General features: G+C 35.1%; 1 protein-coding gene across 1 annotated transcript in view; it reads right to left on the bottom strand.

The window, feature by feature from the left end:
- The window catches only part of RASA1 (RAS p21 protein activator 1), a 113,012-nt gene that overhangs the window by 27,943 nt on the left and 59,056 nt on the right, over positions 1 to 26,013 (bottom strand). The window contains exons 5-11 of the mRNA XM_075541259.1: positions 23,026 to 23,143; positions 20,475 to 20,506; positions 13,720 to 13,772; positions 10,698 to 10,848; positions 9,413 to 9,491; positions 2,623 to 2,743; positions 1,749 to 1,905 (exon numbers count right to left, since the gene is read on the bottom strand). Of these exons, the coding sequence (XP_075397374.1) occupies positions 1,749 to 1,905; positions 2,623 to 2,743; positions 9,413 to 9,491; positions 10,698 to 10,848; positions 13,720 to 13,772; positions 20,475 to 20,506; positions 23,026 to 23,143 (711 nt within the window). The remainder of the gene's footprint in view (positions 1 to 1,748; positions 1,906 to 2,622; positions 2,744 to 9,412; positions 9,492 to 10,697; positions 10,849 to 13,719; positions 13,773 to 20,474; positions 20,507 to 23,025; positions 23,144 to 26,013) is intronic.

Here is a 26,013-nt window from a genome sequence, read left to right as displayed (position 1 = left end):
GAACAGGCAGAAGCATCATTTATACACACACACACTTGTATGTGGGGAGGGAGGGAAGCAGGGAGAGAGTCTTATTACAGGAAATGTCATTCCAAGATTTCTATATTGTAGATCAGTTGAAAGATATAAAGAACAACAAAATTACCCTGGAAAGCAAATGTGGCACTTTTATATGATGATTTTTAATCCTAATTGGCAACTTAAAAGACAATTATACATCTATTTTTATACTTTCCTTGCTTTCTTATGTCATATTTTGTGTAACAGGCATAGTTCTACTTTTGTGAATGAGTGTTATTGAAAGTTTTAGCTTTCAAAATCTTCAACTTTCATTTTTAACATAAATAGTACCCAATCACATATGTGTTTAATTAGTACTGGTCAAATATTCCAGATATTTTACTTTAAGAGTTATCCTCTACAAGTACACTTTCTGTATCTCAACAGTATTTTAAATTCTATCCCATTTGCTAAATTAATGATACTTTCAAGAGATTTACCATATGCTCCATGGAGATGATTTATAATATTGCCCAATAAAATGATGGTGATGTCTCTTAAATGGACCAGGGAGCTGTATAAACCACAGATAAATGAATGGATTTTGAACTTGTGCATGTTGAGCTTGTACTTAATTGTAGCCCTAAATCAGTTCTCGTGACTGTGGCCCTACTCAACATTTGTCCTCACAAAGAGATTAATGAAGGTATGGGTGCTATCGCAAAATGTGGGGTAAAGAAATAAGAGGGTGCTTATCAAGAAAAAAAGGGGGGGCCTGAAATATTAAAGGTGTGTCTTTAAAAAAAGAAGTTATCTAAGTGAGGTGTCAGGTAAATCTACATGGAAGAAGCACACTCGTTTGTGTGATACAAGGATTGGAAATAATAAAATCCAAGGCCAGAGGAGGGAACTGTATCAGAGCTTAAATTCTGAGCACACAGTTTGCAGAAGGCTATGGATACAAAAGACTATAGAAAACCCCAAATCCATTTGCATGGTGCCCAACAAGATTATAGCTCCAGAGAATCTCCTCTGACCATTGATCACACATCTGGTTTGAATAGTCTTGCTATCACACAGAATACATTGGATAGTGAATTAATACAGATACAGTTAAAATCTAACACTTCATTATTTGTTCTCTTTTGATTCATTATTTTCTGCTTTCTTTTCCATTGATATATTTGTTTTATTTTGTAACTGTTGTATGGTGTTTTTTATTTTTATGTGATTTTCTTTATAAAAATCCAGTAGTGGTAAATATACAGAGTAACTGGATTAATAGTTTCTTATTTCTTAGGGTTACGGCAGGGGAGAGGTTATGGGGAAATGGGAAGATAGTGAAAATGAGTACAAGAATGAAGAAAATGAGAGAGATTATACTGGGGATTGCACAATTCCTTTTGAATATTGAGTTGTATAATATTTGAATTATAAGTCAATAAAACAATTAACTAATTAAAAGATTATTTTAAGGATTAATTACTTGTTTGTTATGTTTTGATAATAATTCAAACACACTATTTTTATTAATAAAAAAATGAGGAGCTGATGCCAGGGGCTCAGGTGGAGAGTGAGTGTGTTTGAGAATGATGATGGCAACATATGTACAAATATGCTGGGCACAAATGATGTACGTACGGATTGTAAAAAGAGTTGTATGAGCCCCTAGTAAAATGATTTTTTTAAATAAATAAAATGATTAAAAAATAAAAATCTTAAAAGAGGACTAAGAAACCAGTTCTTACCTGCCAAAAAGACTATCGTGAACAACATAGACAGAACATACACTGAGATCTATTAATCCTTTTGGTTTTGTAGCTCGTTTTTCACTTTCAAAATAAATAAGCTGTGCATCACTGCCCTCTAAAATAAAATATAAATTTTTCCACCGTTTTCCTTTGCCTGTTAAAAGAAAATTAAAAGAGCTCAAATTAAACTGTGAAATCACATATTAGAATCAGAAAATTATATTTGCTGAAAGTCAAAATTAATTTAATTCTTATTCCGAAGTGTACACAGTACATTAATAATTATGTAATGGAAAAGTGCCTATCAACTATCTGTAGATCAATATCTTTTGTTTACATCAATTGCTTTAATTCATGATAGATCATACAGAATTAGTGATGAGGACAACTTATGCTATATTATGATGAAATAAATGCTCAAAATTCTTGCTCAGGAGTAATTATCTTCCATTCACAAGGAAAAACACCTTTCTATTGGCCCTGACCTACTCATTATATCACACCATGGTAAAGTCAGAGATTAAAAACATTGGCTCTATGAATATGCAGTGTCATAAAGAGTTTCTCTTTAAACAATATGTTAGGGGTGGATGGAAAAGAACTAGTGATCTTGTGGTGAAACTAATATAATTAGAAGTAGAAAAGCTTATCTCTAATTCCTAGCTAGGCTGTAGGCTTAATTTATACCTGGACTCTAATTCTGAAAGATGCATGGATAAAAGTTCTAAAACGTGTCAATTATCAGTAATTCATGTCATAAGAGCTTACGTGTCACACCAAGTTTTATACCCAACATGTACAATATCTCCATTAAATTTGAGAACTGTAAAATACTAAAATTGTATCCTTACTCATAAAAGTTAACACTTACTCTTTTTTAGAAGATAACCTTTTTTAACAATGTTTTTATAAAAGGCATCTTTTGTTTTACGACGAATTGTATTATAGATTTCTTTGCCATCTACTGCATCATTGAGTACTTGTTCTTGATCCTGAATTAAAAAATAATGTTATTTCATGAATTCTACTAAAAATCCAAATAAACTGCCAATTTTAAAATGAGTTCTTTGTTTGTCCAAGTATAGAGTATTACTTATAAAATACAAACATTTAAACATATATATATATTTGCTTTCCAAAGAAATGTAAAGATTTCCTAGCCATTTTCCAAAAATACATAGTCCAAATATATTTTCAATAGTCAGTTTAATTGAATTTTTCAACAAATAATGTTTACAAAATATAAACTTGTCCCAATGTTACTGATGCATTACACAAGTTTGTGTTTGCTTAAGTACAACTGCATCTGTGAGGCAGACTAAGTTAATGCCAAAAGTCACTGCACCCAGCTGAAGAGACACACCTAAGAATATACAAAAATATAGTCATCTTCAAGCATCTAACAACTCCTCCTCAGTTTACTAATATGCCACACCTATCCCTCCACATCTGCTTTCACAACTTTCCAACTGGTTTTGGATAATCCTTTATTACTACAAAATAATATAAGTAGCATCCATTTGAATAGCAACTCTCACAAGTAAACAGGTTTTTTCTCAAGATAAATGACATCTTGTAAAACTTAGGGGCTTTTAATCATTTGAAATGTAAAAGAAAAACTACACTACTACTTTTTATTAGGCTTCCAACTTTTTAAAAAAATGTTGTCAGTGATAAAGGTTTTCCATCTTGTGCCCTTGGCTCCATTTTCTCTACAAGTTATGTGGTTTGCATGGCTTTGTGCAACAATGCTTCTAAATATAAAAATAATAAGACGTAGGACAGTGAACTTATAAAGAAACAAGTGCTTCTACAATAACCTTTGCAGAAAGATCTACAGGATCAATCTTAGTTTTTTAGTGTCCTTTTTAAAGAATCATTATTTGTCATAGTGTTTCATAATTTTATTCTATCTTACCAATTTTTTTAAAGACTGAAATTCATTCTAACTTGAACTATATATATGCCATTTAAGTCTTTTATAAATCTAAGATACATTATGAGATCTTAAGATACTTTATTTTTCCTGTATTGTGAAACATTGAGCTATTTCACCACTTTACAATCTACTTCAATATTACTCACTGTTTATTCCTTAGTATGTGAACAAAGCTAAATAAAAACCGAAAGATGGGATTGCCCAGAGTAGGGGACAGCACACTATAGCATAACAAGTGTTTTTACACATGAAATTTTAGTTGAAAACAACCACACACATTCACTTAGACACAGTGACTTTCAATACAACATAGGCAGAATAGAGTAGTTGAGACAGAATGAATGGTTCACTAAGCCTAAAATACTGTCTGTACCTTTAAAAAAGAAGTTTTATTCCAATAGCAAAATAAATTACCTGTGCTGTAAAACTCTTCAGGTTTTATTGTTTTGCTAAGTACTGCAGCATTTTAAAACTATAAAACAGATCTTTTTTCCTTTTAATTAGCTTTCAAAGAACATAGTTGAAAATTCAAACCTCTTAATTTTCTGCACAAAGCAGCAAAGAGAAAAAGTAGAAGGCAGAAGAAGATGTTTAAAAACTATCAAAAGAATCAGGAGACAAACACCAAGAGACAACAGCACTCTGGACTCTTAGTGTTATGGTGAAATTGATTTTGATAGGCAAATCAAAGACTCATTATAGAACTTACATTCTGTAAAGAGAAAGAAAAAATTATATTGAAAATTTGAAGATGTGAGAGATCACTTTTAATTTTAAGTCATGTCATTCCTGCTTAGCAACTGTGTAAAGGGTTGAAAAGCAAGGATGTTACTTCTTTGGGATAAAGTATGAGGGGAAAAGCCTTATTTTTAATTGCCTCATACACTTGTGGAACTTGTACATTGAATAAGGAAGACCAAAGAACTGGTGCGTTTGAATTTACGTCGTTGGAAAGAATATTGGAAGTACCATGGACTTCTAAGTGAGCAAACAAACCCATTTTGCACACCCAGGATGTTCTTCAGAAACAAGCGTGCTGAGACTCTGCTCATATACTTGGGATACACTGTCTAGAGACAAGCCCCTGGGAAAGGACGCCATGCTTTGTAAAGCCGAGGGGCAGGGACAAAGAGGAAGGCCCTCCACTAGAAGTATTTGATAGCGTGGCTGCCACAACAGGCTTAAACATGACAATTGTGAGGATGGCACAGAGTCAGGCAAGTGTTTCCTTCTGCTGTACAAAGGGTAGCTCTGAGTTGAAGCTGAAATAATGGCACCTAAGAAGAACATCAAGGACAACTTCTTTAGATTGAAAATAACGTGACTTGGGTCAGGCACATCTTATTCCTCAATGTAACATCCTTGCTTTTCAACACGTTAAAGAGATCGTGCAATGTGTCTTTTGATCTATTAACTACTGGTTCCATGAGCACTGACTGTGGATACAAACAAGATGAAATTCTTGGCAACTTCAATCTTTTCTCTGTTTTTCAGGATATAACCTATTGGCCCAATTGTGAGGAATTTGGTCTTGATATTGTAATCCATGCTGAAGGATGCAATCCTTAATCTTCAACAAGTGTTTCAAGTCACAATCTTTGCTCTTGCTATTCACTCTGTCTAAAATAACTCTTCCTCTAGCATAAATGATTTGAAGTCAGATACTAGATGGACATTGAAAGCAGGCCAGCTTTATGTTCCTAGCAAGCAGGACACTGGGCACAGGGCACAAAGTAAAGGGCTAAGGTAACTTGATGCTTTAAGGAACTTACTTATCTTTTCTGACCTTAGTGTCCCTTGAGTTTTCATTGCCCCCCAAAACACCATTTTCCAGAGACTGGTCTCTCTTGATAATAATGAGAAAAAGTTTTGTCAAATTTGCTTCCAAGGGACATTCTGGCTGTACTTCTTCTGAGACAGGCTTTTTGTTAATTTTGACAGTCCATCGTCCTTTCCACATTCTTCACCAGCACCACAATGTAAATGCATCGATTCTTCTTCAGTCTTCCTTAGTCAATGCTAAACTTTCACGTGCACGCGAGGCAACTGAAAATAGCCTGGCTTTGGTTAGGCATACTGTTCCCCTAAACAGAAACATCCTTACTTTTCAACCCTTTACACAGGTCTTGGACAGAAGCTGTACCTTTGCAATGTGTTGTTAGATCTCCTGACTACTGCTTGGGTGAGGACTGTGGATCCAAGCAAGACGAAAATCCCTAACAACTTCAATTGTTCCTCCATTTATTATGATGTTATCTATTGGTCCAGTTGTGAGGATTTTAGTCATCTTTCTATTGAGCTACAAATCACTAGAGGGTGTAATTTTTATCTTCATCAGCAAGTGTTCCAAGTCCTCCTGGCCTTCAAAAAGCAAAGTGTGTCATTTACATATCGAAAGCTGTTCCTAAGCCTTCCTCTAATGAGGAATTCTTCTCCATGCAATGCAGCTTTGGTTATGTGCTCAGCATACAGACTGAATAAAAATGAAAAATACAACTCGAATGCATGTTTTTCTTGATTTTATACCATGCACTATTCCCTTGTTCTGGTTGCACAACTGCTTCTTTATTTTGCATGAACACAACGAAGTGTTCTGGGATTCCCATTCTTCACATTAGAACATTAAACACAAACAAGTATCTTTCCAGCAAAGATCATCTAACATCAGCAATGATATCCCTTGTTTCACTTCCTCTTTTCAATCAGGCCTGAATTTCGTTCAGCTCCTTATCAATGTACTGCTGTTAACTTGCTGGATGATCTTCATTAAAATTTATTTGCATGGGATATTCATGGTATTAATCTATAATTTGAGTATTCCATTGAGTCCTCTTGCTTTGGAATCAGTAGATGTATGGATCTAAACCTAAAACATAGTGCTCAAAATTGAAATTGTTTAATATGGGGTCACATTTAATTCTAGCTCCAATCTAAGAACAATTATTTCTTATGACATGGGCTTTCTTAATACTCACCCTCACGAGGAGCTCACTAAAGATAATAGGTGCTATAGCAACTTATGGCAAACTAGTTGGTGCTCAGCTATCAGAAAGAATAGTGTCTGGCGTCTTAAAGACTGATCTTTAAACAAGAAGCACTGGAAGCAAGGCAATCTAAGCAAGCCATCAACAGAGTCCACATGGAAAAAACATACCGTCCTGTGTGGTATGCGGTACGCTATGCAAGAACAATAAATCGTACAATCCAAATCTAAATGAGGGCATGGGATCAGAGCTCAAATTCTGAACACCTGGTTTGCAAAAGGCAGAGTTAAATCCAAAATCCATCTTCAGGATCCAAACAGATGAATCCTCTGGTGAATCCGCTCTGAGCAGAGTCAAGGGATGGGAACAGCCTTGTGATCAGAGAGAACATTACACAGTCCATTACAGACGACGGCCTTACGTTAAAACACAACACCTTATCACTCGATCTCCCTTTCAAGCCACATTAGGTTCAAGATGTGTCACAGCTCATCATTTGATGTCCCCTTTGACCCTTTTAAAAGTTACTTAACTGAACAAATAGAGGAGAAAATACATGTGACTAAGCTGCCTGTGAGTCCGCCTGACTATAGACCAGGGGAGTGAACTTCCCTGCATGGTGCACTGGAAAGTGGATTACTGCAGGTGCAGTTAGGTTAAAATTTAACACTTCATCATTGGCTCTATGCTAACTGCTCAAAAACCTTTTGACTCAATGTTAAGTTGGTTGTAGATTTTAACATTATCTGCTTTCTTTTCAATTGAGGTTTGTCTCCGTTTTACCTTGTTATTTTTTTGTTGTTGTTTATATTCTGTTTATGAAATCCAGTATAGGTCAATCTACAAAAATAGTAACTGGATTAATGGTTTCTTGGAGGTATGGCGGGAAGGGGGGAAGTTGGGGGGAAATGGGGATTAATAACAATGCGAGGTACTAGTAAGAAGACGATGTTCTAAAATTGGTTGTGGTAATGATTGTACAACTCCCCTTGACATAATTAAACTATTGAATTACATGACGTGTGGATTAGTACCAATAAAATGGTTTAAATAAAACTACATAAATCTACATATAAAAGGTTACTCTTAGATGGCATGGGTATGGCACCCAGTGGTATAATGGGTTTCACATTGAGCGGCTCACCACAAATTCAGCAGTTTGCCATAGAAAGACAAGCCTATGTGCTCCCATAAGGATTTAAAGTCTTTGAAACCGGAGTGGAGTTTTATTGTCCTAAGGAGTTACGCTGAATCAGAATTGACTTGATAGCAGTTATGTTGTCTCAAAATGTTCCTTCTCTTCTGTGTTTCAGGAAGTGACAGGTCCATGAAGTAAAGTAAGCTGGTCTACGGAGGACTCAGCTAGTAAAATTAGCACAGCCCCATGTTAATGTTCCAGTATTTTATCCTGAGTATAGTAAGGCAGATGGGACTGTAACAATTTCACCAGCTAATGAGTTCTTTCAGTAATAAAAAGGGATATTACTTGAATATCTTACTCTGCTTATAAAAGCTATCTCAAAACAGAGAGAACAATTACAGAATCATTGGAAGTAGAGGACATTTGAGATCTCATCTGAAATGGCAAAGGCCGAGACAAACAGCAATACAGGCTACAGTACAGAGGCTATAGGACAAAGTAAAGGAGTTATGCAGAGACCAGAGGCCAAGGTAATGAGACCACGACATAGAACAGAGCAGCAGCGTGAACACTGAGTTTACGAAGCACAGAATTGGGTGGGCTTTCAGGGCAACAGTCAGAGCTAAGTGCCCAAGTAGCCGAGTTGTTGAAGACCAGAGAGACTTGGGTGCTGGATGAGGAGAGGTGTTGCTGTGCACCAATGGCTTTATCCTATTTGCTCACTTATCCTAACCTGAACTTCCTGAATAAATAGCCTCAAAGGTAAGTATTCCCTGTGACTTCTGTGTGGCCACTGCAATGAGTTAACGAACCCAGTATAAAAGCAGAGTTTCATGGGAGGAATGGCTGGTGTCAGAATAGGTAATGAACGATGGAAGGTGAGGACCTCTGCTCGTGGCAACAGGAAGCCAGAGGTCAGATATGGCCTATATGCTGTTTTCTCCTTTCCCTAATAAAACTCATAATTGTGTTTTATCTCTGAGTCCTGTATGGCTAATGCAAGGAATGATTGAACCCTGCATAAAAGCAGAGCACAGTTTGTGTCAGAATAGGTAAAGAAAGAGTGGAGGAGGCATGGTTAACTTCTGCCTGGTGGCATTAGAGAAGTTCAGAAATGGCTCCCACACCCTTTTCCTGCATCAGTGTTTCCTCTTACACTACGAATTTTATTTGCTAATGCGTTCTCTAGAAAACTGTACATCAGCTATTGTCACTACCCATCCTTCACTTCCATTCATCTCTCCTCTTGTCCCAGAACATACAGACATGATCAAAATTTTCCCATAAAACTATGCACATCTAAGAATGTGTCTATTTTGCTTCCAACAAACTTAACTCCTTGACCCAGTGCAACTTGTCTTCTGCCACCATTCTTGATCTTATTCTCAAAAAGCAACCAACAATTTCCGAATTATCTAAAATCAACATACATGGACAGCTAAGAGATTTTCTTACAGTTCACTTTATGAAAAAAATCTGAACAATCTTCAGGTCTTAAACACATTCAATAGTAATTGCACTAATGCATGCCTAAACATATTTTCAAAATTCATTTTAAAATAAATGCTAATATAGCAGAGAGAAGAATGACACTGACCTGCATGGGTACAGGTTCCTTAAGATAGTACCCTTCAACAATCTGTTCTTTTCTATAGTGATCTATGATGTCTCCAATGCTGTCAAAATAAAAAGTATCAATATGGACAAAAATGCCACTAAAACACACCTCAAACATAAATGTGAGCCTCTCAGGAAGAATCAGAAGTGTGTTTTGTTTGGTCGAGAGTAGCTAGCTAACCCAATATAACAATCACCACATTTTATAAACACATGCATGGGTTCTCATTATAGATTTACAATCAAATATCTGAATTCCAGATTGAACTATTAAAATTTTGTATACACATCAAACTGGCAGGCAAATCAACAATAATACAACACACGCATAAAGAGTCTCTATTTGTGAGGAAAAGATTAAGGACTAAAGTTTTTTTGAAAAAAAAAATTGTGAGAGATTTTCTGACAATGAATAACAGGGAGAAATGCTCTTCTGTCATGGTACAAATTTAAGAATCAAACATTTTTTAGCAAAGATTAAGAGAGATGGAAATAGGGAGTGCAGATATGTAGCGATCTAGAGAGAGGATATATTGGAAACTATTGCTTCACATTTTAAATAAAATTTCTATTATTTTATAGTAGTACTTTGTCACTAATGCATGTAAAGTTTTGATAGAGAAAATAAACTAAGTAAATATCAGTATTACAGACCTAGATTTTGCCAATCTTCAAAGAGAAAAACGTTACTCTATCATATATGACACAACTTTTATATTCAGAAATAAAATGCTATACTTTCTATTGTATAGCAAAATAAAGATATTCTATCATATTTCTTCTATTGAGTTATTTTCCTAATGAGATGACTAAAAGTCATTCTGTGAATTGTAATTTAAAAATTTTAAGTGAAAAGCACATGGCCAGTAATTACAGACTGATAATATTCCCCAAGTGCATGATAACACCTGAACATTTGTAAACCCTTTGGTCGCTATTAAATCTCTCACTGTTTAAAAACATGCGATATATTTTAGATTAGATATGTTTCCCTCCTGCGGTTAAGACATGAGTTTACCAAATTTGCTGAAAATAGCTTGCATATAATACAAAATAACACCATTTTGAAAGGAAATAAACTTTAAGCTAATTTATGTTCATGTCGAGACTGTCTCAACAATACTTGGGCATGACAACTAAATTATATTAAAGGTTTTATAATTTTAATATTAGTACGTTTCTATGACTTTGAATTGGACATAATATAATGTACTATCTATCTCAATTCCTTTTTGCTACAAAGTAACTAATATCTCATCACTTACCTGTTGTAATACCGACCTCCCATCATAAACTGATTGTTTGGTGTTGGGCATATTTTAAATCGCTGAATGTTTTCACTGGTCCGAAAATAAAGTGAATAGTCACCAGGCGTATTATCTGAAGGCCTCACAAGGAAGCTGCAGACCTGGCCAACTATAAAAATTAAGCTGTTACTTTCATTCTTGATTTACTTGATTTACAAAAAGGTTGTTGAGAAGTATAATTACAAACTACATTCCAAGTTTTAAGCATATGTAAGTTTTAATCAAGAACACTTTATTTAGGCAATTCATTTTCTGAAGAATTTTCTGGATTATGATTCACAACCACCTGTTTTGATTGTTCTTTGTATTCCCAGCATTGTTTAATTGGCTTTATTACAATATAGGGCCAAAATATTGCAGCAGGAGCAACATCTGGTCAATTATGTCTGTACCTGTTATAACTTACGGAGAATAATTTAACCAGTTAAAGGGCACTAGCTAATATTCTATTTTTAACTTTCGTAGTAAGAAGACACACTGAAAAACTAAAACCTATTTTTTTCTTGGGAATACTATGTTCTTTACAATGGCTTTCAATTAATCAATAATTAGTGACTAATAAAAGAGTAGGAACAAAAGTTCGCAAGTCAGGCTCAAAATAAGTGAAATATTTATGTGTATTTTCTTGATCAAAATTGATACTTATACCATATTTAATTGAAGACATGATTCTTCAAAGTCAAAATATTATATTGAACATTTTCATATTTTAGCTTTTCTGTATTTAAGTCCTAAAGACAATAAAAAATAAGAACTTGACTCTGTTAGGAAAGTACAAATAACCATGTAGCACATCAGATGTATTTTTATGTAAAGGACTAATCATTCCAATCATCCAAACACTTACTATCAAATAATGCCAAGTTTAAATATAAAGGAGGAAAACCAATATCCTTAAACTGAATAAAGCTCCGTACATAAATAAACACATGTGGCAGAAATTGGCTCACTGTGTCACTTAACATGGGCTAAAATGAAGGAGTTTCTAGTTAATATAACAAACCGTGGCAACAAGAATCCAATAGAATCTGCATTTCTTCTAGAATGTTTGAAAGGAAGTACACATGTGCTTATGAGTATATTTTAGGGGACAAAAATAACTAAATTCTCAATAGGATACTTGACCCAAAGAAATTATATTTATCTCGTTCACAACTTGCCTACAACAAGAATACGCTATTCAACTATTTGGTGTTTTAAGTTCAAAATTATAGGCTTAAAGTTCAAAATTTACTGAATGTGCTAAATTGGTATTTGGGGTACTTCTTTGAAGGTTAATAGCATGGTACATTACTACCACATAGCAGGTTTGATTCTCAATGCAATGTTATTTTATTCCTTGACTATTGGTTCCATGGGCATTGGTTATTATTCCAAGTAGAATAAAATATTTAATAACAACTTTAGTTTCTTCCCCACTTATCACAAATCTTATTGGTCCTCCTATGATTATTTTTATTAGCAACCAGGAGTAAGTTTTTCATTATCAGCAAGAAAAGTTGTGCTATACTCTGTATATCCTAGGTTGGTTTTATTTTTAATCATTTTATTAGAGGCTCACACAACCCATCACAATCCATACATCAATCGTGTCAAGCACATTTGTACATGTTGCCATCATCACTCAAAACACCTGCTTTCTACTTGAGCTCTTGGTATCAGCTCCTCATTTTTCCCCTCTTCCCCGCTCCCTCCTCCTCCCTGACCACTTAATAATTTATAAATTATTAATTTGCATAAAGCATTTTCATGATCTCCCATTTATTTCCTTCAGTGTGCTTAGCCTACATTCTACAATGAAATTAAACACTTTTAAAGCTGACCCAACTCTTTTAAGAAAGCAAAGAATTATACTAAAATGAAATATTCAGTGGTTTAAAACAATTATGAATAAATCTTCACTAATTACTACTTTATTCTCATCAAAAAACACCTTTTAACATACAAAAACCATCAAACTTTTTTTTCATAATTAAAGAACTAAAATTCAGATTATACACTGTGGGCTCAAACTTCTTTTTGAATCTCTATGCGATGTGCTTACTCAAGAGTTATTTAGTAGTTAACTTAGTTTAGTCTTAAGGGTTTTATAAGGGTAAACAATGGCAGGATAAGTAATAAATGCACAACATTTCTACCCTGCATTTCTCTTAAACTAGAGTTCTAAGAAGTACTAAAATTAATAATTTAAATAGGCAAAGTTATGTTATTCTCCAAGTGCATAAAAGATAAATGCAAGAATGTTCACAGCAGCTGAACAGCAAAAGACAGATATTTTTCTAGGAGATCTGGTGGCATTGTCAGGTAAACCCCAAATTGCTAAAATTTCCAGGTCCTTTCAAATTCATACCAGCTGCTCCCATGAATACTTTCAGCATCTGAACCTTATATAGGGTCACTCTGAGTCAGAACTGATTCTGTGGCAGCAAGTTTAGTGGACTGGCATAAAGTATTCAAACAAAAACTACTGTCCTCGAGTTGATTTCGACTCCTAGTAATCCTATTTGGGGTTCAGAGCTGCAAAGCTTTGAGGGAGCAGAAAGCCTCACCTTTCTCTTATGAAGCTGACAGGTTCTAACTGCTGGCCTTACTGTTAGCAGCCCAACACATAACCCAATACACACCGTATTTAATTAGTGAGATACTCTATGGTCAATTAAAAGAAAAACAAAAATTCTAGCTGCAGATATGGAATGACCTCCCAGGATATATTCTAGTAAGAAAAAAAAGGTGTGTTTTATGTTCTACTGTGTATGTTTTTGTGTGTGTAGAAGTGAGAGAGAGACATACAAGCATACAGTGTTTAGAAACATTACCAAGCAACCATTTAGTACTGCTTCTGGGGAAAGAGAAAAGTCTGAAGTAAAAAGAAAACACTTGACTGAATTTTATACCACATGCATGCTTTACACTAACACCAAAACACCAGGTTCTCAGTGCTAGGCAGACCAATAGAAAGAGCAAATGAACACACAAGTACCTGTCATTAGTAAATTATAAGCTTCCTGTTTGGAAATCTTCCCATGGAACCATCTTAAAGAGAGAAAAAAATTACACAGGTATATTAAAAGGGTTTTTAGTTGTTATCATGTGATCAAACTAAACAACATTCAATATAATAAGTTCAGTTCAAACTGATGTGATTAACTACAAAGCAACTAATTATAAATTATCTCATTCATGTTATATTTATTACTAAAGGCATACACTGCTTAACATTACATTCTATAAAATAAGGCATTCCACAACTTAAACACTGTATGAACACTGTTATAGAAAGGTAAATTCCTAAAAAGCCCATTACATTGGAACTCTAGGGAGCGCGCCAGACAACTCCTACTGGACATACACTGGGTCTGTAGCTAGGCCAAAGGGACTGCATCTGAGAGCTAGATCGAGACTTTGCACACATCCAGACATGGAGGTAAAGTGGGCACAGGGGCAAGGAGAACTGGCTGTGCAGGTGCCAGGAACCTAGGGATGGTGACAACCTTGGATGCTACTAGATTGCTGGTGCAGCATTTCCCTGCTTATGCATCACCAGGCACTACCCGAAGTTGGGAGCCTACAAGCACTGATGGCTGCGGAGTAAGAGAGCATCCACGGAAGGCACTGGCCTTTGCTAGGAATAAGAGAAAGCAGTCACACTGCTGGGAATGACACAATACGAAAAATAAATTCAAAAAGCACCCTATGGGATCACTAACGCATCACTCTCACTATCATGAAGTCAATTCCCAATCATAGTGACTTCAGCAGACTGAACAGAACGACCACTTTCTTTTCTTTTTTTAACAAAGACTTGGGTAGAAGATATAGAACTACCTCTTAAGGGTTTCGGAAACTGTAAAATTTTATAGGAGGAAAACCTCATCTTTCGCCTTTGGAGTGTCTGTCTGGTGGATTTGATCTGCTGATCTTGTGGTTAGCAACGCAACACATGGCCATTTTGCCACCAGGGATCCTCTCGAATATGTACGTGGTCTTGCCCTATCAGGCATTATGCCATGTAAACCTGGTAGATTTTGTAGAAACACAGTACTGCTTAATTGCAATAAAATATTAAAAACCAGGGACTAACACATATACATTTCTGTATTAATTACCAAAACAGAGACATCAATTATTTTTATACTATTGATCATGATAAACTATCATATGCTTACTTTCTAGTTAGCTTTTGAGAGGGGAGTAGAGAGGGGTAGAATTTTACACTACGATCCTACTCCAGAATTACTGGTGATAGCATACAAATAACTAAAGTTTTTTTATTTATCTTAAAATGGCATGCAGATTAACATTGTATTATTAATTCAAGTACTTAACGTATTTTATCAATTTAAGGATTACTTAATGTGCTAATACACTTTAATGTCAAGCTGATAACTTCATTATCATCTTTATTATATATTTGTCATATATTCTTACGGTCTACATTGTTTTTAATAGTGGGTCAAACAGTAACTAAAAAAATAAATCTAAGATTAAAACATATAAAAGCCTAAAAGCCCAATATTTAGAGGTTGTTCATGCTCTTTAAAACAATTATCGGTGAAAGTACTGGTGAATTTACTGCAATATTCTTTTCAACATGAATGAAAAGTTAAGTTTTTTAATTCTCTCTCTAATTCAATCATGCACTACCAATTCAGATTTCCTAGGGCTCCAATGTGAGTTATGAATAATGTAAAGCAAGTCTATAACTAGAACAGTAAAATTCCAATGCACTCAAGAGTAGGCTAAATGAGTATCTATTGCAAGCCAAAAACTTCAATATTCTGTGGAAGAATCAACTAATAACTTTTGAAACCAATCCTGTTTTATCACAGTTTGATTAAGTGGGTGGGGTTAATGAACCAGGAAGAAAAGACAACCAATGAAGTTCAGAGTCTATGAAGATTTTTATCATAAGCACAATGCCTTAAGGCAAAGAACAATAAAATCTTCTGAAAGGGTTACATTTGGGCTTCCTTCACGGAGGCATTTAGTACCTACCTATACACTCGAGTATAAGCTGACCTGAATAGCTGCCGAGGCACCCAATTTTACCACAAAAACTGCACTGAAAATGTGCTGAAAAACTCGGCTTATACTCAAGTATATAAAGTATATATAAATTGTATGTGTTTCAAGCACATGGTTTACACCAATACAAAGGCATCCACGATCCTAAGAAGGCCCCATTCCTATTTAGGCAAAAAGGGAATAAAAACAGTTTAAGTGTAAAAAATGTAAAAACCATTGGATTCCATGATGAATACACCCGAGGACATTTTAGGGATTGCCACAGAATGGCACCAATTCTGGAAAGAAGATGAAGATTTCCTAGGAAAAATGATGAGTTGAACCTCTAAGCATGAGTAGGATCTAGCTAAGCATAATTGAAGGGAAGAACCTGAACAAAGGTAATAAAGAGACAAAGAGCATTATGTATTTGAAGGCTTACAAGCTGGAGAGTATAAACTAGAGCTGGCTAGAAGTAACACTTAATGCCTCTCCTCCCTCTCTCCATTTCTCTGCCACCCGAGTGTGGTGGTGCTATGTCGTCTCATAAGACTTTCAGGATCAAGAGATTCCTGGCCAAGAAACAGAAGCAGAATCGGCCCATTCCCCAATGGATTTGAATGAAAACCGGTAATAAAATCAGGTACAACTCCAAGAGAAGACACTGGAGAAGAACCAAGCTGGGTCTGTAAGGAGCCCCCTGAAGGGTGGCACGCATGGCCGCATTTTCCCAGGCTCAAATCATGACTTTTGTCCCCATCTAATGACTTGGACCTCTATTGGCAAATAATCTGGTTTATTCCTTGGATTTTTGCTTCCTAATCAAGTTTAACAATAAATAATCTAAGGCAGTTGGAAAAAAAAAGTAACACGTAACAACATATTTACGTGCTTAAATGACAGGAGGTCTTTTTATACTCTGGGGTCACATACTTAGAACCAGTAAAAGATTTGAAATAAAAAGATAATACAGTGAAACATGAGGGGGTTTCAATAGACTTGTGGACAAATGGAATTTAGAACAGATGTTTCTTCCATAGACTTTGAATATTACTGAATTTTCTTCCTTTCAACATGAATGAAACGTTACGATTTTAAATTCTGTTTTTAATTAAGTCATGTGTTCATCGTTGTGATTGACGTAGCTGATTTTGGCAGGTTAAAAAAAGTTGAAGAATCTACAGGTTACTGTTTTCTGCAGTTGTGGTAAAAGATGAAAAGGAGAGAGCTATTTAACACTGAGACTAAGGAACACATTTTAGAAAATGCGTGGACTTGGAATCGACATAACGGAAACCATACCAAACCAAAATCACTGCCATTGAGTCAACACTGACTCATAGTGATACCTCACTGTGGGTTTCTGAAACTGCAAATATTTACAGGAGTAGAAAGCCCGGTCATTCTACCAAGGAGCTGCTGGTGGTTTGGTACTGCCAACCATACAGATCACAGCCCAACATGTAACCAAGGCTCCAGTCAGCAGGAAAAATATCATATATTTAACCTCAAAGGACACTCTCATGGGTGTTACTGAATATGAAACTTTTCTACTATTGCCCCTACAACTGAAGAAAATAAGACATTTTAAAAAGTCAACAAGGCAAACTTAATTTATGCTGAATACCAAATACCATTGTGATTCTTCTATCTTCTTATCTAAATTTAGCCTACACAAAATGCCAAATACCAGGAAGATATCTACCAATTTTGTTTACAAAGGTATTTGATTATGTGGATCATAACAAATGGCAGATAGCAGAGTGAGCAGTGCACGTTCCACAACACCTAACTGTGCTCATGTGGAACATGGACGTGGACCAAGAGGAGTTGTTTTAAAACAAGGAAAATACAGTTCAAAAGCAGAAGAGGTGTACATGAGGGCTGGGTCCCTTCACCAGAGGTCTTTCACATGCATGCTGAATGATCTGAGAAACTGGACTGTGTGAAGAACCTTGGCATCAGCATTGGAGAAAAGCTCATTAACAACGTATAATATGGAAATGGCACAGCCTTGACTGCTGAAAGCCAAGAGAATTTGAAGCACTTACTGATAAAAAAATTAAAAATTACAGTCTTCACTAGGGATTACACCTCAGTAAGTAACATCACTGTAAACGGAGAGAAGATGGACATTGTTTGTGCTTGTATCCAAGTCCAAGATCAAGGCCCATGGAAACAGCAGTTATAAAATCAAAGGAATATTCCATTAGGCAGGAGCCAGGGTAGTGTAATAATTATACCTTAGGGTGCTAACTTCAAGGTCAGCAGCTCCAAATCACTCTTCTACACAAGAACTCAAGACTTTCTACTCTCATCAAAAAGTACAGTCTTGTGAAGTTTTACCCTGTAGTACAGGGTAGAACTATAAATTCAAACAACTTGATGGCAATGAGTTTATTAGGATTAAATTAGGCAAATCTACTGGAAAAGCATTCTTCATGGTATTAAAAAGACATGATGTCACTTAAAGAACTAAGGTATGCCTGACTCAAAGCACGATATTTTCCATCACCTCATTGCATACAGAGCTGGACAGTGCATAAGAAGACCCAAAGATACACTGTTTCTTAATGAAGAATACTGAAAATGCTATGGACTGCTAGAAAAATAAGCACATTTATGATGGGGGAACTATTTCTGGAGTGCTCCTTAGGAACAAAGACATCAAGACTTTGTCTCAAATACTTTGGATATGTTATAAGCAAAGACCAGTTCCTACAGAACACCATGATGCTCTGTAAAGTACTGAGTCAGCAAAAAGAAAACACACTCAACAAGATGTACTGACATAGAGTATCTGCAACCAGGGCATCAAACATAGCTGTGATTATGAGAATGGAGCAGGACTGGGCAGTCTTTCTTTGTAGTGCACATGGGGTCTTTAAGAGTCAAAACCAATTCAGCAACAACAAGTACCACCAAATGGGTCAAAAATTATAAAGTTAGGAAGCAGGAAAAATCACAATAGTAAAAAAAAAGAGAGACTCAGGGAAAGTTGGATTTATACTTTAAGCTATAACTGGATATAAATATTCACTGGCATTTAGTCTGCATATTTGTTTGTTTTTTTAATAACCTGTGCCAGGCGTCCTCAAACTGCGGCACGCCGAGGACATTTATCCGGCCTGCTGGCTGTTTTTGTCCCATTTGGTTTTTTACTTCAAAATGTGCATAGGAATTTGTTGATAGTCTTTTTTTTTATTATTATACTCTGGCCCTCCAATAGGTATGAGGGACAGTGAACTGGGCCCGTTTTAAAAGTTTTGAGGACCCCTGATTATGCTATTATTTAAAGGAGAACTTATCCTCATAAAGAAATTTTCAGCTTCTCTGGAAAATCTGAAGGATTTCATAGCACTAAATCCACATCCCTGCACACATCAATTAAATAAAGCAGGTGTTTTACAATAAATAAACACCTTCTAGTTTTCCATTTCACATAGTTTTTCCTAACACCAAGAGTGAATGTTGTCTGCCATATATCATTATACTTGAGGTACTGCATTCTTACAGTAGAAACATGGTTCAATCAAAAAGGGAAGACGATCAAGATTATTGTGATTAGAGGAAAATTAACATCTTTATTTCTAGTGCACTAAGCTTGATTGCATTACCTGTCTGACTGCTCCGAACATTAATTAAAATTGTCAACCCTTAACGTTGGCAATGAGAGATTTCAAAGTAATATAAGCAAAAAATCACTGTCACTGATTGTCACTGAAAGTGACAATCTATTTTGCAGCTACACAGAACAAAAAGGAAATGATCTTAGAAAACATCTTACATATCCCACTTACTGAAAGGTGGGAAGTAAGTAAGGTTACTTTCAAAGAGAGAATTCAGTCTAATTTTTTTTAATGTTGTAATGCTTGGAACACAAGCACTTGATAGGCAAGTGTTTAATTCCATTTATAAATGCTGAAATGATAAGAAAAATATCCCACTAAAAAGATATTAGAATGTAAAAAATCTTACTCAAATAATGTGTACTGAGATAGAACTAGAATTGAAGGCTAAGGATGTTAGGGACACATATACACAATAAAACGTCAAGAGGGATGAGGAATATGAAAAAGATCTTCAAGGACAGTAATAAACAAAATCAGACAAAGCTGAAATGTCCCATGCAGTGATGATGTCCCCTAGGAGGTCACTGGTTATCGCCAGTAATAAATTCTGGACTCTAAGAGAGGAGTGTGGCATGTAGTAGGGATAGTAATGCCTGCTCTTTGAATGAGCTCTTATAAGATAGCCAAGTAGACAGTATTATAAAAATTTTAAAAGTCCTTGCAGAATCTTATTAAAATGGTGAAGAATCATGATCTTGGGGAAAAGTTCTCTAAGAAGACAAAAAACAACAAAAACTGAACAGTAAAAATGCATGTAAGATCTAACTATGAAAACAAGAAACACTACAAACACTCAATGAGGAATAAAAAAGGAATTGTGATATTTACATTGTGATTAATATTTATCCAAGGTCTTTAGTAAACAAAAGTTATCTACATATATATAAATAAAAATTAGACTTTATCACTAGGTTCCTAGGAAAAAATTTAGACATTACTCCCCGAACAGAGTAAACACATTTTAAATTAATCACAAAGTATAAATTATCTTTTAAAATATTTTAACTGGAAGTTTTCAATTAAGTTTATGATATATATTTATAAAATATATTTGTGCTTTTGGAGTTTTTTTCCCTTTTACCGATTAATAAAAACTCACATTTTGCCTTCATGTGGATCTTCTTCCCGGCCCTAAAGGAAAGACATCAAGAAATTTTATATAATTACCTATTAATCAACTCTTACTAATAGGAATTTGATATTCAAGCACATTTTCACACTCCCTGACACTTTCTCCAGAATCTGAATAGTCTCTGAATGGCTTTTCATACTATACAAAATGCACTACCTTCAAAGAAACCCTACTGTGAAAAATTATTCTAAATATCAAAGTGAAAAAAGTTTACAATTCTAACTGGTTAATTAATTTCATGATTAATTGCAAATTAAGCATATACATTTCTCATAGCTGTTTGCTATGAGTAAGAATCAATTCAATGGCTGTGAGTTAGGAGGTTGTTTTAGTATCACATTATTCACTCATAAATAAGTTGCTTATTTGTGTTTTTTTCTTTCCTTGTATGCTAGATTGGACAGTGATATAGTTAAAGTTTATTTTGCCAACCATGGGGTTAAATGAAGGGCGAAAGATAAATGGCTTGGTGAGCCTTGCCTTTCGAGTTATTGGGGCTCTTGCTTTCTGATGGTTGGACCAGGGTGCAGTCAGTTCCCTGATTCAGCTGCCAAGGATCACTTCCTGCAAGACGTCCCTGAGGAGAAGCCACATGGACCTTCCCTGATGCAGCCCTGGGTGCTGGAGCAACTGTGTGGAGACCCCTGCCAGCGCTGAGATGCTTACATATTCACTAAATCTGCTTTCCTCCTGCAGTCAGCATCATTGCACGTGTTTTGGATGGAGGAGGGCTTTGTGGATTGTTGTCAGACATATGGGCTAATGTTGGAGTTGTGGGCTTGAGCAGCACTGGGTTGGGATATTGTCTTCATGTGTACTTAATCTTTACATAAAACTCTCTCTTTTACATCAGTTTCTATGGATTTGTTTCTCTATAGTACCCAGACTAACACAGATGGTAACTATTCTTTTTCTAAATTCATCAAGTAATTTTTACTTATCCTTATTAATGTTTATCTTGTTCAATTAGACCTAGAAAAAGCTCAAAAAAGGGGGTCTGTTCAATGGAAGACATATCCAATATTGAAATGTTAACTATAGTTTTGTAGGGAAAATTAACACAGAATAAGACAATGAGATGTACCAGCTTGTCTTGCTTCTATGGAAATCTCTACTATATAGAATAGAGAACACTAATCTGGGGACTAGATGTTCAATCCAGGCTCTTTCAGCAAGTATATGTGATATGGGTATATGATGTAGTAGGGCCACTTCCTCAACTCCTTAACACTTTTCCTTTGTATGCTTTACTTCTATAAAGATATGGCTTCTAGAATTGACAGAGAAGAGAATAAGAAAAATATTTTCCATTGTCTTACAGCAATAATCAGAACAAAGAATTTGCATATAGCTAAAGGGAAAATTCAAGAACTTTTTAATTTCATTGTTCCATGGACTTTTTGAAGCCTCTTCATATTGCCAGTGTTATGGCATAATTAAGAAATTGCAGAACTGAGAGTTGTAAATATAACACAAAAATCACCATTACATCCCACTAGCAAAATTCAGTAGGGGAGAATGAATCCCAAAATTATAATATTCTCTTATTTCAATAATACTATCATCTCTGAAGTGCAAATGCAACTCTGAATGTTGGTCAGCTCTCTAAAAATATATAAATATGGTAATTTATACTATGTGATATGACTACTAATCTATTATGTACCAGCAGCAAATAATAAAAACAGAATTGGGAAAATACTACTATACATACTCGTGTAAAAGCAGTTTTTCAGCACATTTTTAATGCAGTTTTTGTGGTCAAATTAGGTGCGTTGGCGGATAATCGGGTTGGATTATACTCGAGTATAGACAGTAATGTACTAGAAAAAGTGTTAATATATACATAATATAACTGAACTTTTCCAAGGTTCCAGAAAATTATACATATATTAATAAAACTTTGCAAATGCTGAAACCTGTGTAAAATGGAAAACTATCAGAGAAAGAAAATATAACTGCTCCACTTAACACATGAGTGATGTAGAAAATGGTTAAGAATAAACTCTTTCAAAGGCAGAAAACTTGTGAGACCTGGGCAAATAACGTAGTCCTGTCAAGTTTTTCCACTCATAGGTTTAACTGTATTTAAGAGATTTGAAATAAAATATGTGAAATATAATTTGAAATAAAATATGTATAATCAATTTTGAAATGATTGAAATGGAATGACAATTTGACATAATTGTCTTTCTTCCAGAAAGAAAAACGGGGGTTAAAAAAGGATTCACCGAAGCACAAATGCTAATATATTTTTTAATACACAGTAACGCAAAAGAGCCTTCTAAATTCTGATAGCTACACAGTATAGAATCCTAACTTGGAAATTTCCCATAGGAAAAAAAAGTCATTTACTAATAGTAAATATATTTTAATGAAACTATCCTTTGGCCTTTTTAATTAAAGTACTCCATGAAATGAATTAAAAATTAGTTAAAGGGCAAATTTCCCTGATAACAGACAAGTTTCACATTTTTACAAAATGTTTAGGACCCTGAAATTAAGAAAGACAACTTACCACTTCTTCTACAAGGTCTTCAACAATAAGGCCTTGTTCATCTGTTCTTAGGTTTGTAACCCACATCCATCCATCTTCTAATTCATTATGGACAATAAACATATCACCTTTTAAGAAACTGAAAATAGAAATTAAGTTACTTTATTTAAATTATTTTATTTTTTATTAAAAAATAGTATGATTAGTTAAGTATTCCTACACTTACTATATGAAGCCCAAAACCAAAATCATTGTCATTGAGTCAACTGTGACTAAAAGTGACGCTATAGGGCAGAGTAGATTGCTCTTGATGGTTTCCCAAAGTGTAAATCTTCATGAAAGTAGAACGCCTCAACTTCTGCAGAGCAACTAGCAATTGCAGTAACAGCCCCAAATGCAAATTACTACCCAACCAGGGTTTCTCCGCAGAGAGATTAGGATAATGGAAAACACCAGAGATTAAAATAAAATACTCTACATTTTTGCTCTACTTCGGTAATCATCTACATGTACAAATTTGAAGATCCTTAATCTTCTTTTGTCAGTAAAATTGTTGTGATAATGGTAACTGGACTATCTATGTACAGGGTAATGTTCAATTCAAATTAGCGTATATACTCGAATATAAGCTGACCAGAGTATAAGCCGAGGTACCTAATTATTACCTGGGAAACCAGAAAAACTGATTGACTCGAGTATATGCCTAGGGTGGAAAATGCAGGAGCTATTGGTGAGTTTCAATAATCAAAACAAATGAAAATTAAATTACCAAAAATTGAGACATCAGTGGGGTAATGTATTTAAATATTTATTTTAAATAAAAAACACAAGTAAAAGGACAAGTCATTTAACATTAGTAAACCAGCACAGTAAGTGGAAAATAGGTTCAACAAAAACAATAAGGTATCAACAATGATACCTTAAGAGTACTATTCCCTGAGCTCAATCAGCAACCAAGATAAAATGTAAAGAGTTAAAATCCTTCAAAACTGGATTCCTCATCATCATCCGTATCCCAATGCAGAGCTTCAGCTGGTGCGAGGTCATCATAGACGCTGTCCTCACTGAGATCGCCGTCATCACCATCACTGCTGTCATTTTCATACAAAGCGCAGTCTTCACTGGCATCCATAGCATTACTAATACTACATTTCTGGAAGGCAAGTCGCACCATGACTTCTGGAATGCCTTCCCATGTATCTTGAACCCACTTTGCTATTAACTCTATGTCAGGCTTCATGAGATTTCCTCCTTTGGTTCGTCGGGCTTGACCAGATGACATCCATTCGTGCCACATCCTTCGCACACGGTCTTTAAAAGGTTTATTCAAAGATACACATCATAGGATGGCTTTGATTGGTTAGATGTGAGTAAACAAACATTCAAAGGCCTACAGTGTCAGCGGGGCTTTGAATGAACAGAGGAGAAACGAGAGTCACCCGCAAGATAACGGGCGCTCGTCCCGTTATATGAGAGAAGGTGGGGGGGGGGGTCAGCTAGATGTTACACCTCGCTGGGGTACCACTGACCCATGTGTAAGCTGAACCTGTTTTTCAGCACATTTTGTGCTGAAAAACTCGGTTTATACCTGAGTATATAGGTAGGACTTTTGAAAACAGAAAACTTATTTTAAACAAAAATTTTAAACAGAACTTAAAAACAAGAAGTATACATTTAAATGTTACTATTTTTTCATATATAAAATCATACATGAAAATATAAAATCATATGATCAACTCATTAAATATACACGAGATAGAGTTACTATGGATAAAATATTTTAAATAAACACAATTAACTATTATTGATGCCTACATAAATTAAAATTTTAAAAGTAAAACCACTAGGTATTTATTTCATTCACATACCCATCATCCATACAACATAGTATTCTTTTCTGGAAATTAAACTAAGAGACAAACTATAAGAATATATACATGTCCTCTCTACCATGAACTTCAGTATACAGCAACATAAAGTAGTTTAAGTGAAAATTTCCATCCTCCACTTAACCATGTAAGTTTACCAATATAGAATCACCAAAAACTCCCTGTAGTTTTCCTGGTAAGTTTTAAAAGAATACTTCTGAAAGATTAATGTACTTTAAGATTAACTTTACCCAAAGAATTTAGACTTTATTCTTGGTTCCTAAAAATCATGTTTTACATCTTGGAATTTCTTCAATAATTACAAGTGGCTTTGCTGAAGGACCATATTATACTAAATAAAGTTTTGAGTCTAGATGGAAGTTAGGAAGGCCAGAATAACCTATTGCATGATATCAGTCTCAAGGTATCTGCCTCCTGATAGCCAATTACCTAACGAGCACCCATAATAAATAATCTGGACACTGAAGTTCTAAATGGGTGTCCTAAACAGTGAAAGGTATTAATGAATGAGGGATGAGTTACACGTGGCTTGAAAACCTTACCCTATAGGTCTATTCATTTGTGTCCTTTCTACTATAATAAAATTATAATCAAAACTATAACACTTTCCATGAATTCTGTCAGTCATTATTGAACTTAAAGAATAGAACAGCCAGGTTAGATTCATGGTTTTATGGGAACCCAAAGCTTATTGATGGCATTTTAAAGGGATAGTGAGAAAATCAAGAATTGGTAGCCAGCAGATCGGTATACATTAGGTAAAACAGAGGGGCATCAACAACATGGACTGACACAGTTGCTGTAACCATTGGCACAAACACAGGAACAACTGTAGGGATAGCACAGGCCAGCCAGTATTTCGTTCTGTTGTACAAATGGGTTGTTACAATTCAGAATCGACTGGACAGCACTTAACACTATTACAAGTCAGAAGTGAGGTGTGGGTAGATTTGTGGCTCGCATTTTAACTTTTGGGCACCTTGGTTATAAAGAGACTAGGCATTAACTTGTGAATTCTGATCTAGCTCTGGGTGGTTAACGAGTCGGAATATATATCATTCCACAGTTCATTTCCAAACATTCTTTTCCTTCCTGAACTCCTTGACATCGTCCCTTTACC

The sequence above is a fragment of the Tenrec ecaudatus genome, chromosome 2 (assembly GCF_050624435.1).
Source record: "Tenrec ecaudatus isolate mTenEca1 chromosome 2, mTenEca1.hap1, whole genome shotgun sequence".
In the NCBI taxonomy this organism is placed as follows: domain Eukaryota; kingdom Metazoa; phylum Chordata; class Mammalia; order Afrosoricida; family Tenrecidae; genus Tenrec; species Tenrec ecaudatus.
The sequence above is the reverse complement of the archived record's forward strand: the minus strand, read 5'-3'. Positions and strand labels throughout refer to the sequence as shown.